The sequence below is a fragment of the Lissotriton vulgaris genome, chromosome 6 (assembly GCF_964263255.1).
Source record: "Lissotriton vulgaris chromosome 6, aLisVul1.2, whole genome shotgun sequence".
NCBI classification, from domain to species: domain Eukaryota; kingdom Metazoa; phylum Chordata; class Amphibia; order Caudata; family Salamandridae; genus Lissotriton; species Lissotriton vulgaris.
In genome coordinates this window covers 1,411,529,919-1,411,545,993 of record NC_141694.1, presented here as the reverse complement: position 1 = coordinate 1,411,545,993, position 16,075 = coordinate 1,411,529,919, and the positions used below count along the sequence as shown (strand labels likewise).

Sequence of the window (16,075 nt, the reverse complement as noted above, 5' to 3'; positions counted from 1 at the left end):
CGTCATTGTAGAGACGAAAGGAGCCCATCTGAGAGAGATTCTAAATTTGAAAAGTTTGGACAGGCCATTAAGGTATCTAAATTTGCTTTCAGTTTATATGTACAGTTACTCTTTTATCTGATGCACAGCACAACCACTTTTTCACTTGAGACACATGGAGCAGTTTTTTGTATGAATTACTGTAATTGGATTTTCATTGACTATATGTGATGTATTCAGTCATACAGACCCTCTTGTTTTCTGTTTTTTTTGTCCTATTGATTTATTTTCTTATATGAATGAATTAGATAACTGTATGTGCTACAAGCTTTTTTCCGACAGAACAGTTTGCGTACCGAGTTACTGATACAGGTTGATGATTACACAAAGAGCTGAGAAAAGAACAAGAGGGGACCATTACACTATAGTTTGAGAGGGTGTGGGGTCCATGGAAGGGGATGGAAGTGGACTCAGAAGCAGATTAGGTGTAAGAGGGGGTCAAGACGGGAGTCATCAGTGAGGCCGCAACTAATTTGGAGGTGGTAAGAGGGGGCAGATGCTGGGAGGAGTGAGTCGGGATATATCTTGAACTCTGTTCCGGGACGTAGTGGATGCAATGGGGGTCCGCAGTGAGGAGGTCATGATAAATGCTGCAATACTATTATTTGTACTGTTGAATGTTGTTTGAAGAAATGTAATACAAACATACCAAAATGAACTATACAAGGACTCAATGACCTAATATAACATCAGCAATTAGTTTCTTACAACTTCTGTATAGACTTGGATCGCTGATATTTAGGTGTGGAGGGCTGCTCACGTGTTGAGTTTCCCTGAATTAAAGACTTGGTGTCCTCACAAACCCTTACTGAAATAATGCATGTTTTTGTATATCAAATAAATATCACTATATATTTTCCAAATACAGTGACACAGATTAATTTGATAATATTTTATTCAAACTTAACATTGGCAAATCAGTAGAAAGTGTGAAAGCATGCACATCGGCACTCCCCGAAAATATAGCAATAAAGATATAGCTTTCACATATATATTATAATATATAATGTATTATATAATATATATTGCAATTGCACAAAATGAGGCAAGCCCATTCAGAATGCAACATTCAACATAGCTTTTGGAAGAAAAATATATTAGTGTAACAGTTTGTAGTGCATTCCAAGAGGTATTCCACAGTGTTTTAGTACAGACTTATACAATGGCATTACAGTTCAACACGTCTTTGAAAAATAAAAAAAATCACATAATATCAAGTACATCATTTCATGATTACCCGCTGCTCATGCACATCAAATCATGACAGCAATCTGATTGTCATCATCAGAACTCAATCTAAAGAGGAAAGGACATTTTAAAAAAATGTGAAGCATCCAAGCAAATGTGATAACCACATGAGAAACAAAGAACGAAACACTACCTGAACATGAGAAAATGGGAAACACTGAGAACATTTAAAGCATAAGTTCAAGTCATTCATTTGTTTGGACCAATAAGACAAGTAATATGTAATTTAGCAGCAGATATCACTTGGGCCTCGTGGTTTTACCTCAATACTTGGCATCATAACATAGCAAGCGATTAAGATTAAATTGTTACAAAGCACTTAGAACATGCTTACAGGAATACAGTTAAACAACATCTGTTGTATCTGCACTTTGATGATACATCTCAGATTTTCACCACAACAGTGGCTGAATACTGCACATCTTAGTGGTCCCCAGCAAGACTGCCTTTTACATTTCATTTTCAGTTGGCAGTGCTGTTGGCAGTACTGTTGGCAGTGCTTTTGGCAGTGCTTTTCGGAGCATCTTGTGGATCAGCTAAGTGTAGTTTTTGTCTGATACACACACAGTTAAGGATTTTCATTGCAATTTCTTCGATATCCTGAAACAGTAACAGTTAATTCTGTAAACCAGACATCCACATACACTTACCTCGGTAACCCATAAAAACATTTCACACCACGGCATAGAGGACTGGTGAAAAAAAGCAAGGTGAAGCATAGTACTGTAGGTATGCACAAGCAAACCCAAGCATTGGCAAAGCCAATATTTTTGGCAATGCCAGAGCTATTGGCCATGCCAATGTGAATTTCTTTGAGCCATGTTGTTTAGCTGCACATCTGCTGTTCTGCATGGTTCAAATCATTAAACATTGCGCGATGATGTGGCCAGCAAAGGCCACATCAAAGTGCTTTTTTGTATACGAGGAGGAGTGGGACAACGAGCCAAACACGGGGGGCGAAAAAGACTGCGTTGGCGCAACATCCTGTGATTCTTGGCAAATCACTTACTTTTCCCCCTACCTACGACAATGAATGTTTTATTGTGTAATGCAACTTTGCAACACAGAGGGAGCAGTGGAGTGAGTGTCTACTGAAGCTTGCTCAGGCAGCTCTGGGATGCTGCTGCTTCTGTAAGCCGTTGTGCATCATACAGCGTGAAAAAGCAGCGATGAGGGAGGGGATGTGGGTGGGGATGTGGGTGGGGGGGCAGGTAAAGTGTCTATACCCTGCAACATGATTCACCAAAGAACTCTTCGACTATCTATAGGTCACCATTTTGGATCTCAGCAAGACCGTCCCATCTTTTAATATACCCTGGTTGTTAAATTCAGTAGTTTTAAACTAGACAATAGTCATGCACTGCGGAACTGCGGAAATAAGGTGTGATGCGCTATATATATTTTTTTCAAACAGCATCTGCTACACAATGTATAGTCATTTAAAAGATTTCATACCACAAACTAATTTGCCAAATAGGAGTCATATTGCACACAGAACGTGTTCCAGTAGTGCACAGCAGATGGTGAAAATAATCGCTTAAGAAGCTGAACCTTCCTTTCAAACACAGATTTTATTGTTTTTTTGGGAAATTCAGCGTCCCGCATAAACACTGGCGTTTTTGGGGCACTATTAAGTGACCGAAACCCACCTTGCCGTCTTCATGATTTTTTATTAAATTACTCACACCTTATACAGTACATACTTATGGCATGACTGAAAAAGCAAGGTTGTTTTGAGATGCTGCGGGATGTTAATAACAGATGAAATCACCTGCATTCCTGGAATTCTTAAAGTTTGCCGGCAGAGGGGAATGTAAATGTAAATGTACAGGAATTTATATAGCGCAAATCACCGAACGGTTTCTAAGCGCTTGCTTAGGGAACCCGTCCTGGTATTCCCCTGTGAGATAACCCCGGCAGGGTATCCGCAAGGTGAATGCCAGGCATCCCGCCGCGAGGGGCCGTTGTGGAGATTAAGCAAGCTATTGCCCAGAGTCGCAGAGTGTGAACCCGTGAATCGAGTAGGCACCGGAGCGAGAATTGTCGAGTCCATGGACATTTTAGGCCTCAAGACCCCCCCGATCCGGGAATTGAACCCTGGTCCCGGGCTGACCTCTGCTTCCAGGTCTGCCTCCTCTAACCAGTGAGCCACACTTCTCCACAAGGAGGGAAGGAGGGGAAGCCATGGGCTTTGCGACAAGGGTAGTACTGGGATGCTGCTGCCAGTGTTGCTAGGTTGTTTCACAACTTTCAAGCACAAAGGCAGCCAAATACTAGCCCAAACTAGGCAAATATTACCACTCCGTTAACTTGTGTGTAGCCTGAACGTAACATTAAAAAATATACTTCCATTTCAAGGATTTTATGTTCAATGCCCTGATTAATCAGACTACCTTTATTCTGTACACTAAAATCAAAGTTGGTGTGTCTGTAAGATTGACACTCACTTGATATCTCATGATGTGGAACAAGCTGCACAAAAAATGTTTTGGGTCTGATGTTGGGGATTGCAGCTGCAGAAAGGATCTTCAGGAGGAAGGTGCTCTTCCACTTAAAGTTTATTGTGCATACTCACAACTGACCCCCCCCCCCTCCCCCAGAGTAATGGGACTATGGGACAACACTTCATGTTTGCTCACACTGGTGTCATTACTCCAAGAGGAATTCAAGGGTAAATGCTGAACATCTTTTTACACACTACCGAATAACATATGTTTCGTACTTTTGGTACTCATCAGAAAAGAGTAGTCCATTGCATGGGGTGCACAACTTGCTGCTTGATGTTCCTGTGAGCTAATACCTAATGAAGTGCAAGTGCAATCTGCAGGAACACAGAAGAATCACCATCCCCTATTCTTTGCCAGCCAGCAGTAGGGTGGACCCTTGTTCAGGCAGGGGGAAGTTCAATTGAGCCATTGAGTTCTTCTGGGCGTGGCACTGTTGACTGTAGCTGCATTCGTCAGAGTCTGGCAGTAGCACTGTAAAGAGTAGCAGCGCTCTTCAGGGTCTGGCAGGTTAAGGGGCACAAAAGTGTCCTGGCAGCGCCAAGAGTACCAGCTTCCTTCAGAGTCTGGCAGTGGCATGTTGAGGTGCATTAAAGTGGTCTTGGCCTGCACTGCCAAGAGCAGTAGCATATTTCAGAGTCAGGCAGTGGTAGGCTGAGGTATGCAAAATTGTTCTTCTGGGCCTGGTAGAGCCAAGAGTACCAGCATCCTTCAGAGTCAGGCAGTGGCAGGTGGAGGTGATTTTAGTGTTCTTCTTGGCCTGGCACTGCCAAGAATAGCAGCATCCTTCAGATTCAGGCAGTGGTAGGCCGAGGTGTGCAAAATGGTTCTTCTGGGCTTCGCAGTGCAAGAGTCACAGCATCCTTCAGAGTCAGGCAGTGGCAAGTTGAGATGATTTTAGAGTTCTTCCGGGCCTGGCATGCCAGAAGTAGCAGCATATTTCAGAGTCTGACATTGGCAGGCTAAGGTGCACAGACATGTTCATCTGGGCCTAGCAGTGCCAAGAGTATCAGCATTCTTTAGAGTCTGGCAGGTTGAGGTGTGCACACTTGTTCTGGCACTGCCTAGCAGCAGTGTGTGGCAGTGGCAAGAGGACATTGCAGCTGCAGTAATGAGTCCTTTAGAACCATTGTTTTAAGTTATGTTCTGTGTATGAATTTGGATTTGGAGCTGGTGTTTTGCTACATAATCACCCTGATGTGTGGTAACATATCTATCCCAATTTGGTATGTGAGGTGTTCAGTGTCAGGATTGCTGTTATAGTGAAAAAAGGTTTGGATAAGCTGTTTAGCAAGACCGTAGAACAATTAATTGCACATACGGCACATAATCCATAGCGCAATCTTTGATTTCGATGATTTTTCCCTCCTGCAGAATCTTTTCTTTTTTTTGCTTCTGCCCTTTTGTCTTTCGGAAGAAATTTCATGTATGTGGCGATGTCTGACCACATCTGGCAGTCATCCCTGCCCAGTGTTGCCAGGGAATTGGTCGCCCGTACAGTAGTACCGGGCATAGTTGAGAACCCGCTCTTCAATGTTATCAAGGCATCCGTTTTGCTTGTCATGCGGGGTTGTGATTGGTGTGGAACTGTTCGTCAAACGTAGGTGAGCTGCTTGTGTGATGACCGAGTGGGGTTTGGCTGTTCACCAGAGATGGTGGGGAGTCTTTAGGTGCTTTGTATTTCTTATTGATTCTTGGTAGGACTGCCGTGACTGTAATTCCTCCTAGAAATAATCAGCAATTCAAATAACTCTCACAGCTTGTTTGTTATTGGAAGTTGAAAGCGTTTGGCCACCCGTTCCATGAGGGTGTGGAGACCACCAAAAATTATCTGCCGGGAAAGTTACTGGTTGTGGTGCCGGAGATGAAAGCGTCGGTATTTAACAATCGTTCCATTTATCGGGTACAGATTGAGTATTATGAATGTTACCTTCTCTCTATCATCCTACGCTCAACTCAGGTTCTGGCCTCCAGCAAGGGCCTACGCTTAACTCTCCACAGGTGGCCAACAAGCACTGTGCATGACCTTCTTTTACATGTTTATTTTGTGGTAGTTATCTTGAAAAATATGTGTTCTTCATATTGCAGCTAACAATAGGCAATGATAGCAATTAAAATATTTAGGTTCAAATTTCGCTAATTATTCATAAAACAGTGGACATGGCCAGAAATGTATGCAATTCTGTGGCTGAGGTGTTAACCGCATAATAGTGGATTTACTACATTTACCAAATGTGCTGCATAGTATGCAAAATTTTCAGATTTTTCAAAAAAAAAAATTCTAGCTAAAATGGATGAAAATAATGCTGCTAGAGAGTGGATTGCATAATTTTCATTTTTGCTGCATAATTAATTAGATTTTTGCTACATAAGTTGCTCCTCCGCGCTGCATAGTCCTAGTCAGCCAGACAATGGTAAAGGTGTGCAAAGTAGTGTGAGGAATATCATTATGATAATGAAATGTGTATTTCACAGAAAAAATTTAAATTTGTCCCATATTTCACGTTCACTGTGAAACACAGGTTTTACACCACTACATTTTGTGCTATAAATAGCACCCAAACATGAAGTTAAGGCTAGGGTGACTGACGCTGGAATCTGGGGATCACGGTTCGATCCCCGGCTCTGGTGGCAGATTAGCCTAGCACCATGTGACTCTGGGCAATAGCTTGCTTAATCTTCCCGACGGCCCCCAGCGCCTGGAGACCCTTATGGGCGATTGTTCGCGCTTTACAAATGTGGATATATATATACACATATCAGGATTCTGGTGACATTCGCAGCCTCAATGGCAATATTGGACTATACTACACAGTTACATGTTAAATATACTCTATATTTGCTTAATGCTTATTATTCCCTACTTATAAGCATTGATTGAGTTGTCATAAGTTTCTCTGCTGTTTGCTTCTCCATTAAGATGCCTAAAAACTAAGTTGTTTTCAGGCAAATGCAGGTCTCTATTACCTTGTAACTGAGCCAAGTCCAGGGTGACCATTCGTAAAAAGAGTACAAGTGTTCTCCAGAAGTAACAGAAGATGAGCATATATTTTCCTGTCTCTTTAAAAGAATCCCTCTCCCCATTACTGAGCCCTTTTTTGGTCATTTGGTGTAGTTTACGCTTAGGGCTCCATAACTTTTTTCCACATAAGGTAAATTTATGTCCTTTTTTCCAACATCCTGTGGATTCTAAAGGTACCCAGTGTTTGTGAATTCCCCCTGAAGTTGAACGAAAAAATGTCCAAAGGAAAATGCTACTTACAAGTATGCATCTGTTCTTGGCATGTAGAGCTGTAGAATATCATACTTTTGCATAGATCACCATCTGGTGTTGGGCTCGGATGTTTGCTCCTTGTTGTTGTCTTGGAAGAAGTCTTTTGTAGTCAAGAGATAGGCGACTCCTCCCTTAGACAATGGTTTGCATGGGCATCGACTCTATCCTCAGATTGTTTTTCGCCATGATGGGAAATGATGGAGTTTGTAAGAAACAGAAAAGAAGTCCATGTGAATGTATCTAAGTAAGATAACACTGGAACAGGTACAGGGTCCGGGGAGGCAGAAGGGGGTATGATATGCTGCAGCTCTACATGCCAAGAGCAGATGCATAATGGTAAGTAGCGTTTTCCATTCGAGGCATATGAGCTGCAGAATTCATACTTTTGCATAGACTGTACAGCAGTGGCTCCCTTAGCGGTGGTCACCTGTATATGTTGCAGTGGTTTGGAAAAGTGTCATAAGAACAGCCTGGCCTACAAAAGCCTGTTGCTTCACCTGCACTTCTACACAATAGTGTTTGGGGAAGGTGTGTGTAGTAGACCATGTCGCTGCTTTACAAATGTCTTATAGGGGAATGTTCCCTAAGAATGCCATGGAAGCCCCTAGTTTGCGTGTTGAGTGCGCTCTAGGGGGCATTGTTAATGTGCATTTTGCCTTCTGGTAGCATATTTGAATGCATTTGACTATCCACCTGGCAATTCCAGCTTTGGGGATGGGTTTCCTTTATGAGGTAGAGAGAAAGCTACAACCAGTTGGTTTGTCTTTCTAAAAGGTTTAGTCCTGTAAATGTAATAAAGTAAAGCTCTTTTCACGTCAAGTGTGTGAAGAGCTCCCTCTGCTAAGGAATGTGGGTTTTGGAAAAAAACACTGGTAACTCTACAGATCTATAGATTGATTAAGATGGAAAGCATAGATTACTTTGGGAAGGAATTTAGGATTTGTTCTAAAAACCACCTTGTTACGATGTATTTGTAAGAATGGTTCTTGTATGGTTAAAGCCTGGATCTCACTTGCTCTCCTGAGAGTGGTGATTGCGACAAAGAAAGCTACTTTCCATGTAAGGAACTACAGTTCACATGTGTGTAAAGGCTCAAATGGGGAACCCATTAGCCTAGTAAGGACAATGTTTAGGTTCCACACCGGAGAGGGTGGCAGTGTGGCAGGAATTATCCTTTTAAGGTCTACCATAAAGGCTTTAATAGCGGTTACTCTAAACAATGACAAATGTTGTTTTGCAGGTAGGCAGCAAGGGCAGCCAGATCTAATCTTATGGATGAGTATCCAAGATTACATCTTTGTAGATGCAACAAATGATGTTCTAAATGGAAGCATCTAGCGGGTCAATTTTGTTGTTATTGCAGTAAATGACAAATCGTTTCCACTTGGCTGCACAGCAAGCTCTAGTAGTAGGGCGTATGGCTTCTTTGATAATGTTCATACAGTCCGGTGGGAGGTTAAGGCAATCAAACTCTAGGACTTCAGGAGCCAGATTGTTAGATTCATTTGTACTGGATCTGGGTGCCTTATCTCTCCATGGTTCTGCGTCAGCAGCTTTGGAGATAGATGTAGTTTTTGGTGTGGAACTACGGAGAGTTTGAGGAATGTTGTGAACCATGGTCGCCTTGCCAATGTGGGAGCAATCAGGATCATTTTGAGAGACTGTTGCTTGAGCTTGCGTACTACTAGCGGAATGAATGGGAGTGGCGGAAAAGCGTACGCAAATCTGTATGACCAGTTCATCCATATCGCATTGACCCTGGACAACGGGTGTGGAAACCTGGCGGCGAAAGAAGGGCATTTGCGTTTGCATGTGTGGCGAATAGATCTATGTCTGGGTGGCCCCACATTTGGAAATGTGGTTGAAAAACTTGAGGTTGAAGTTCCCATTCATGTATCTGCTGGGTCTGACGACTTAGCAGATCCTCAATCTGGCTGTGCACTCCTGGGAGATGCTCTGCCAGAAGATATATGTTTTGCGGAATGGGCCATCTCCATTTGCTTTGCACTAGATGAGACCGCTGTAAAGAATGTGTTTCTCCTTGCTTCCATTGCCGTTATATTGTTCGTGCGGACCAGGACAGTTTTGTTGAGGAGATGTGCTTGGAATGACTAACGCTAGAAATAGTGCCAGTAATTCTAGGTGATTGATGTGGAGCACATTTTGTTGGGTGGCCCTCCTGCCCTGAATTGTGTGGATTAGGAGATGGGCTTTCCAGCCGGTGAGTGATGCGTCCCCCGTTAGCACCATCTGTGGAACTGGCTCTAGGAATAGCTGCCTTCTGGAAAGGTTTTGTGTGTTCCACCAATGGAGAGAGTGATGCGTGCGACTGTCCACCAACACCAGATCTATAAGTTGACCATGAGCCAGATTCCACTGACATACTAAGCATTCTTGTAAGGGGCGCATATGAAGTCTTGCGTGAGGTACTATGAAAATGCAAGAGGCCATCATTCCTATGAGCTGCATAAAAACTCAAGCTGGAAGGGAGTGTTGGGGTTGACATTTTGTGATGAGGGTTTGCATACTGGCTATCCTGGCTGGATTGGGGTATGCTAGATGTTTGGAAGTGTCTAGCGTGGCCCCTAGATATTGATGTAGGTAGGAGGGCTGTAGATGAGACTTGGAGTGGTTTATTGTGAACCCCAAGTGGTGTAGCAGGTGAATTGTTTGGCGAGTGTGGTGAACACACGGACTGTGTGATTTGGCTTTTATAAGCCTGTCGTCCAGGTATGGAAACACATGGATCTGCTGTCTTCGCAAGTGTGCTGCTACTACGGCAAGACACTTTGTGAAGACCCTGGGGGCTGTGGTTACTCCGAATGGGAGAACCTTGAACTGATAGTGTTGGGCGTCCACTGTGAACCGTAGAGATTTCCTGTGAGCAGGATGTATGGTAATATGGAAGTAGGCGTCCTTGAGATGGAGTAGTTTCTTTTCTGTAACTCCAGTTCTGTAGTAGGGGTATATAGTCATAATATAGTAAATAGACCGGCCATGTGTGTGGACCCCGGAGCAATCAAAAATAATCTCTTAAGATGTCTTCTTTGCAGTCCTGCATAGACACTTAAGAGAAAATCAAGACAAATAATGCAGCCTAACACTTCCAAGGCTACAAAGGCCACCACTTCATCTACACAGTGAAAAGGATAGCCAACAATGTCAGATTTTACCAAGTTTCCTTCAAAGAGAAAACTCCCGTTCACCAAAATCCTTGAAATGATAGAGATGAAGAGTTGGACAGACAAGCCCCAATAGGCTGCCATTATGTGTCTTTAAAAGGGATACCGTGCCTTTAAGGAACTCTCCAGAGACCCTCGGTATCCCAGGATGCACAGCCAAAGTCCTTTTACTTTCAGTTCTTTTTGAAGGTGTATAAAGCAAGGCCTGTAGTGTTGTAAATCAACAGCGATTGGGTTAAGCATTAGCAGAAGACATGCTGTGTTTGACCATTATCGTAACAAATGTACTGACTCCATTTTGTATTTGCTCAGTAGGGTCTACGGCCGTTACTAATTAGTTCCAGATAGGAATGTGTTTACTAGTTTCCGAAGACTGTTAACTCCGCCCACCTATCGATTTTGCCTTCCAATATGTCCTTGTATGGTCATGAAACTGCTCTTGTCTTCTGTACCGCCTTCTTTTGAGCCCCCTCATTGTGTATAAAGGGGGCCATGTGTTTTAGTTCGGTGTGCTCCTCTATAAAATACTGAAGGGTGTTGTGTGGACTGTAGTACCACCTTTAAAGGTTTAATAAACTTTGCTTTTGTATTTTCCAGTTTCATTGCCAACTTCTTCCTATGGTCTGAGGACTCCGTGCAGAGACGGGCGAACCCCTTGCACTAAGTAGGCCTAGGTGAGGTTTGCTTACAACAGTAGCATACATTACAGTACCATTTTCTCCACCGGGGAGGAGGGCGGGCACTTATGACTATAACAGAGATACCCCTACTACAGAAATGGAGTTACAGAAAAGAAACTACTCCCTCTGTAGTAGGGGATCTCTGTGTGTAGTCATAATCTAGTGAATAGAATGGCAAGCCCATCCCAAACAACCAACCCGGCGGTCGAGAAAAAACAGACAACACCTCTGATGTGCAAATAGATTTCTCAATGAAGCCTGCCCAACCTGAGCATCTGCTCTGGCGTCAGAGTCCAGACAGTAATGCTTAGAAAAGGTGTGGACCGACTTCCAAGTGGCAGCCCTGCAGATTTCTGCAATGGGAACATTACAAAGCAAAGCTGTTGTAGCTGCTTTGCCTGTGATAGAATGAGCCTTAGGCTTACCCCCTAAGGTTTTGTTAGCCTTCTGATAACATAACTGGATACAGGACACAATCCACCTCGAGATGGACTGTTTAGAGGTGGCAAGACCAGTCCTGACCGACCCATAATTGACAAACAATTGGTCTGACCAACGAATGTCCTTGGTGTTATCTAAGTAGAACTTCAACACTCTTCTGACATCCAGGGAATGTAAAGACCTTTCCGCTGGAGTGGAAGGATTTTGGAAAAACGTAGGCAAAGTTATAGTCTGATTGACATGGAAATCAGAAATCACCTTAGGAAGGAACTTAGGGTGAGTACGCATTACAACCTTACAGCAGCATGAAATACAGTATAAGGTTCTTGACAGCACAATGTCTGAATCTCACTCACCCTGCGGGCCGATGTAATAGCCACAAGGAAAGCCACCTTCCACGACAAGTGCTGCAGTGCTGCAGTGAAGCCTTATGAATGGGTTCAAAAGGTTCCTTCATCAATCTGGACAGCACCATATTCAACTCCCAGGAAGGCGAAGGACTCCGAATAGGAGGGAACACTTTCTTCAGTCCTTCCAAAAAATCCTTAACCACAGGGATCTGGAAGAAGGAAGTCTGTGAAGGACATTTCCTGTACGCAGTTAACGCTGCGAGGTGAACCTTAATAGATTGAAAATTAAGGCCAGACTGAGCCAAATGCAAGAGATATGAAAGGACAACATCTTCCTTTCAGGTCGTCGGATCATAGTTCTTGGAAGTGCACCAGATGCAGAACCTCTTCCACTTGTAGGCATAGGACGTCCTAGTGGAAGGCCACTTAGCCTCCTTGAGAATATTCATGCAATCCTCAGGCAGATTCAGGTGTCCATACTGCACTATCTCAGGAGCCATGCCGCCAAACTCAACGATGAGAGGTTGGGGTGCACCATCTGCCCCCCCCGAACTTCGTGAGAAGGTCCGGCCGACACAGGTGAGGTTGGAGTGACCGGTGGAGCAGGTCTGTGAACCACCACTGTCGGGGCCACTCCGGAGCAATGAGGATCATCGTGCTCTGGACCGGGACAGCTTGATGAGCACCGCCGGAAGCAGGGGAATGGGTGAAAAAGCGTACAGAAAGCTGTTCAACCCGCTGATCCATAGTGCATTCCCCAGAATCCCCGGTTGGTAATACCAGGAGGCGAAGTCTCTGCATTTTCTGTTTTCAGCGGTGGCGAACAGATCTTCATCTGAAGTGACCCACCTGTCGAAAATGTCTCCTAGTACTTCGTCGTTCTGAGCCCACTCGTGGTTTTCTTGCACCAGCCTGCTGAGTGCGTCCGCCTGAGCATTCTGCACACCTGGCAGATGGGTAGCCGTTATCGTTAGTCCTCTGGCTAGCAGCCAGTGCCAGATCGCCTGCGCTTCTTGTGACAGTGTGCGCGATATCGAGCCCCTCTGCTTGTTGAGGTAATACATCGTGGTCGTATTGTCCATCTGCACAAGCAAGGAGTTGGTCTGCAAGGACGGATGAAAGGCCTTCAGTGCCAAGTGGACAGCTCTGAGTTCCAGGAAATTGATGCGATACGTGGACTCCGCCGGGGACCACGTTCCCTGGATCTGTAGATGGTCTGAATGCGCTCCCCAGCCTTGGAGAGAAGCATCCGTGACGATAGTCTGAATGGGAATGTCCTTGTGGAATGGACCCCCTTTGAGGAGATTCTCTGCTGAGCACCAACATTTCAGGGACTGTTGAGTGTGAAGGGACTGCCGGATTCTGTAGTCCCAGCTCACCCGCTTCTGGTCCCACTGATCCTCTAGACATTCCTGCAGCGGCCTCGTGCGTGTGGCGTGAGGAAGATGCAAGAGGCCATCGACCCCAGTAGAGAAGACACTGTCCTCACTGTCGTAGATGGAACCGCCATGAGAGCCTGAGCCTTCCGTAGGATCGATAAGCGTCGCTCCTCTGAAGGAGACGCGCTTGCTGAAAGAGTATCGATGGAGGCTCCCAAGTACTGTAGGCACTGGACAGGAGTCGGAACAGACTTGTACATGTTTATGTGCAACCCCAGCTGGTTCAACAGAACAGCCGTCCTGCTGAAGTGCAATTGCGCTTCCTGGAAGGTGGAGGTTCTGATCAACCAGTCGTCCAGGTACGGGTAGACAAACACCTGGTTCTTTCTCAGTTGAGCCGCCACCACTGCCATGCACTGGACTGAAGTCCTGGGCGCGGACTTCAGTCCAAACGGTAGTACGGTGTACTGATAGTGATTTGTGCCGACCAGAAATCGCAGGAACTTCCGATGTTTCTGGGCAATGGGCACATGGAAATACGCATCTTGCAGATCTATTGTGCAAAGCCTGTCTCCTCTTTGCAGATGAGGATACATCTGGTGCAGAGACAGCATGCAAAACTTCTCCCCGCGAATCCATTTGTTTGCTTGTCGCGAATCCAGAATGGGCCTGAACTCATTCTTGTTCTTCTTGCGCGCCAGAAAGAACCAGGAGTAAAGACCCTTTCCCCTTTGAGACAAAGGAACGTCTTCTATTGCCCTTTTTCTTAACAGGGTATCAGCCTCCGCTTGGAGCTCGAGCAGCTGGAACTTCAAGCAAACCGGTGGAATCGCTGGAAGAGGGCTGACAAAACGAAGACTGTATCCATTGCAAACAATATTCAGCACCCACTTGTCCCGAGTAATTTTTCTCCACTCTGCCAAGTAATTCTGTATGCTTCCCCCCACCGGAGCGGGTAACGGAAGAGGGGGAAGTAGCACCTCAGGGTTTAGACCCGGCCGGGCCCTTGTTCGCCGAGGAGGACTGATGTCCGCCTCTGCCCCTCTGACGCTTCTGGAATGGTTGCCGCCGGTACTGCTGCTGTTGTTGCTGTTGACCAGCTTGACGACCCTGCCCTCGTCTTTGAGAACCATACCCCCGCTGGAACGGGTGGAAGGACTACTTCTGCTCTTTTGGTTTCTCCAAACCAACGGCTTTAAGTGTCTCTACCTCTGCCTTCATGCAGGCCATCTCCTCGTCCGCATGTGACCCAAAGAGAGTCGATCCAGAGAATGGTAAATTAGCGACTCTCTGTTGCGCCTCCGGTTTGAGAGATGTAAGGGGCAACCAGGCATGTCGTCATAAATTGATGCCATGGCAGTAACCATGAGCCGCCAGGAGAGAGGCGTCTGCCGCAGAGCTGATGACCTGATTAGAGACCATCATGCCCTCATTCACAATCTCCTAGAAGTCTTCTCTCCTATCCCTCGGGGGTAGCTCCAGGAATTGCTGCAGGGACTCCCACAAGGAGCAGTCATAGCGACCAAAGAGTGCCGAGGCACTCGCCGCTTTCATGGAGGTTGCCGCCGTCCCGCAGACTTTCCGTTCATCTGAGTCCATCTGACGACTTTCCTTATCCGGCGGCACTGTAGAAGACGAGGCAGTAGCATGTTGCTTCTTAGCCGCAGTTACGATAACAGAATCCGGTACCGGATCTGATCTCAGGAACGCCGGATCGGAATCCGGGCGCCTGTACTTCTTCTGCAGCCGGGACGGAGCTGACTTCACTGAGGGCCGAGTCAGAAAAAGCTCCATAGCCGGTTCCTCCAGTCCTGGCACCAAGGGCAACAAGGTTTCAAATATCACCGATGTAGAAGGTGTGGGTACCGTTAAAGTGATCCCCAACTTCGCTGCCCCTCTCAATAGCACCTCCTGAAATGTAACAATGTCATCCACCGGTGACACCATCGTATGGGGGGAATCCGATAAGGTGGGAGAATATCTCCGGCCACTGGAAGAGTCAGTATGATGGGACTGTGCCCTATCCCTCCGGTGACGATGACGGGACCCTGTCGAAGACCGATGGTCACTCCGCGATCGATGTCCCCTCCTGGACCGTGATCTAGACCTCCTAGGCCTCGGGCGATCCACTGGCCGTACAGGAGGCGGGAGCTGCGGAGGCAGAACCGGAGACCTAGGCTGTGGAGGCCTCGTAGGCGGTGACGGAAGGTGCAGCAGAGATGGAGGAGGCAGTTGTGGAAGCGGAGGAAGAGGCGGAGGTGGAGAAGTCGGAGGAGGAGGCAAAGGAGGTAACAGAGGAGGCTTTCCCCGGAGGCAATGGCGGAGCCACTGGTGGAGGCGTAGGCGTCCTGGGCCTAGAAGGCGAATAAGTCCGAGAATATTCGGATTCCGAAGACCTAACCACTCTCCTCTTCTTCTGCGCAGGTCTTAAAGAGGATACCCTGGAGGCAGACCTCTTTTCAGCCGAGCGCCGGCGCCGCCCGACCGGGGACTCGTCGATGCAGAAGACATGCTGACTACTGAGGCAGAGGACACCGTCCTGGCCCTTGAACGCCTCCTCGATGTTGACTTTTCCTTCCTCGACGTCGATCTCTTCGCCTTTCTGCTTCTCGACGTCGATCGTCTAGACGTCGATGAACTCCTCAACCTCTACTATCTTCTCTTCGACGTCGACTTGTCTTTCCTTGACGTCGAACTTCGAGTCGACCTCGATGGCGAACGGCGGTGTCGCCTCGACGGCGAGCGCCGGTGCCTCCTGGACTCATCTCGACGTCGATGATTTGTCGGCGCCGGTGAATTCCTCAACGTTGACCTTGTCCAAGGTCTCGACGTCCTTACCCTCGACGACGCTTCGACCCAGAGCCCTGGGTCGACGGGGAACAGATAGTGGTCATGCCTCTCGACGCCGACACCATCGACCAGGACCGGTGCATTTTCTGGGCCTTTTCTTGACTGGGGAGCCCCCCAAAGGCCGAAGC

General features: G+C 46.3%; 1 protein-coding gene across 1 annotated transcript in view; it reads right to left on the bottom strand.

The window, feature by feature from the left end:
• Window positions 1–916: 916 nt before the first annotated feature.
• Window positions 917–16,075, bottom strand: part of CCDC28A (coiled-coil domain containing 28A) — a 158,552-nt gene continuing 143,393 nt past the window's right edge. Inside the window, exon 6 of the mRNA XM_086927538.1 lies at window positions 917–1,840. Coding sequence (XP_086783664.1) covers window positions 1,750–1,840 — 91 coding nt within the window. The 3' untranslated portion in view covers window positions 917–1,749. The remainder of the gene's footprint in view (window positions 1,841–16,075) is intronic.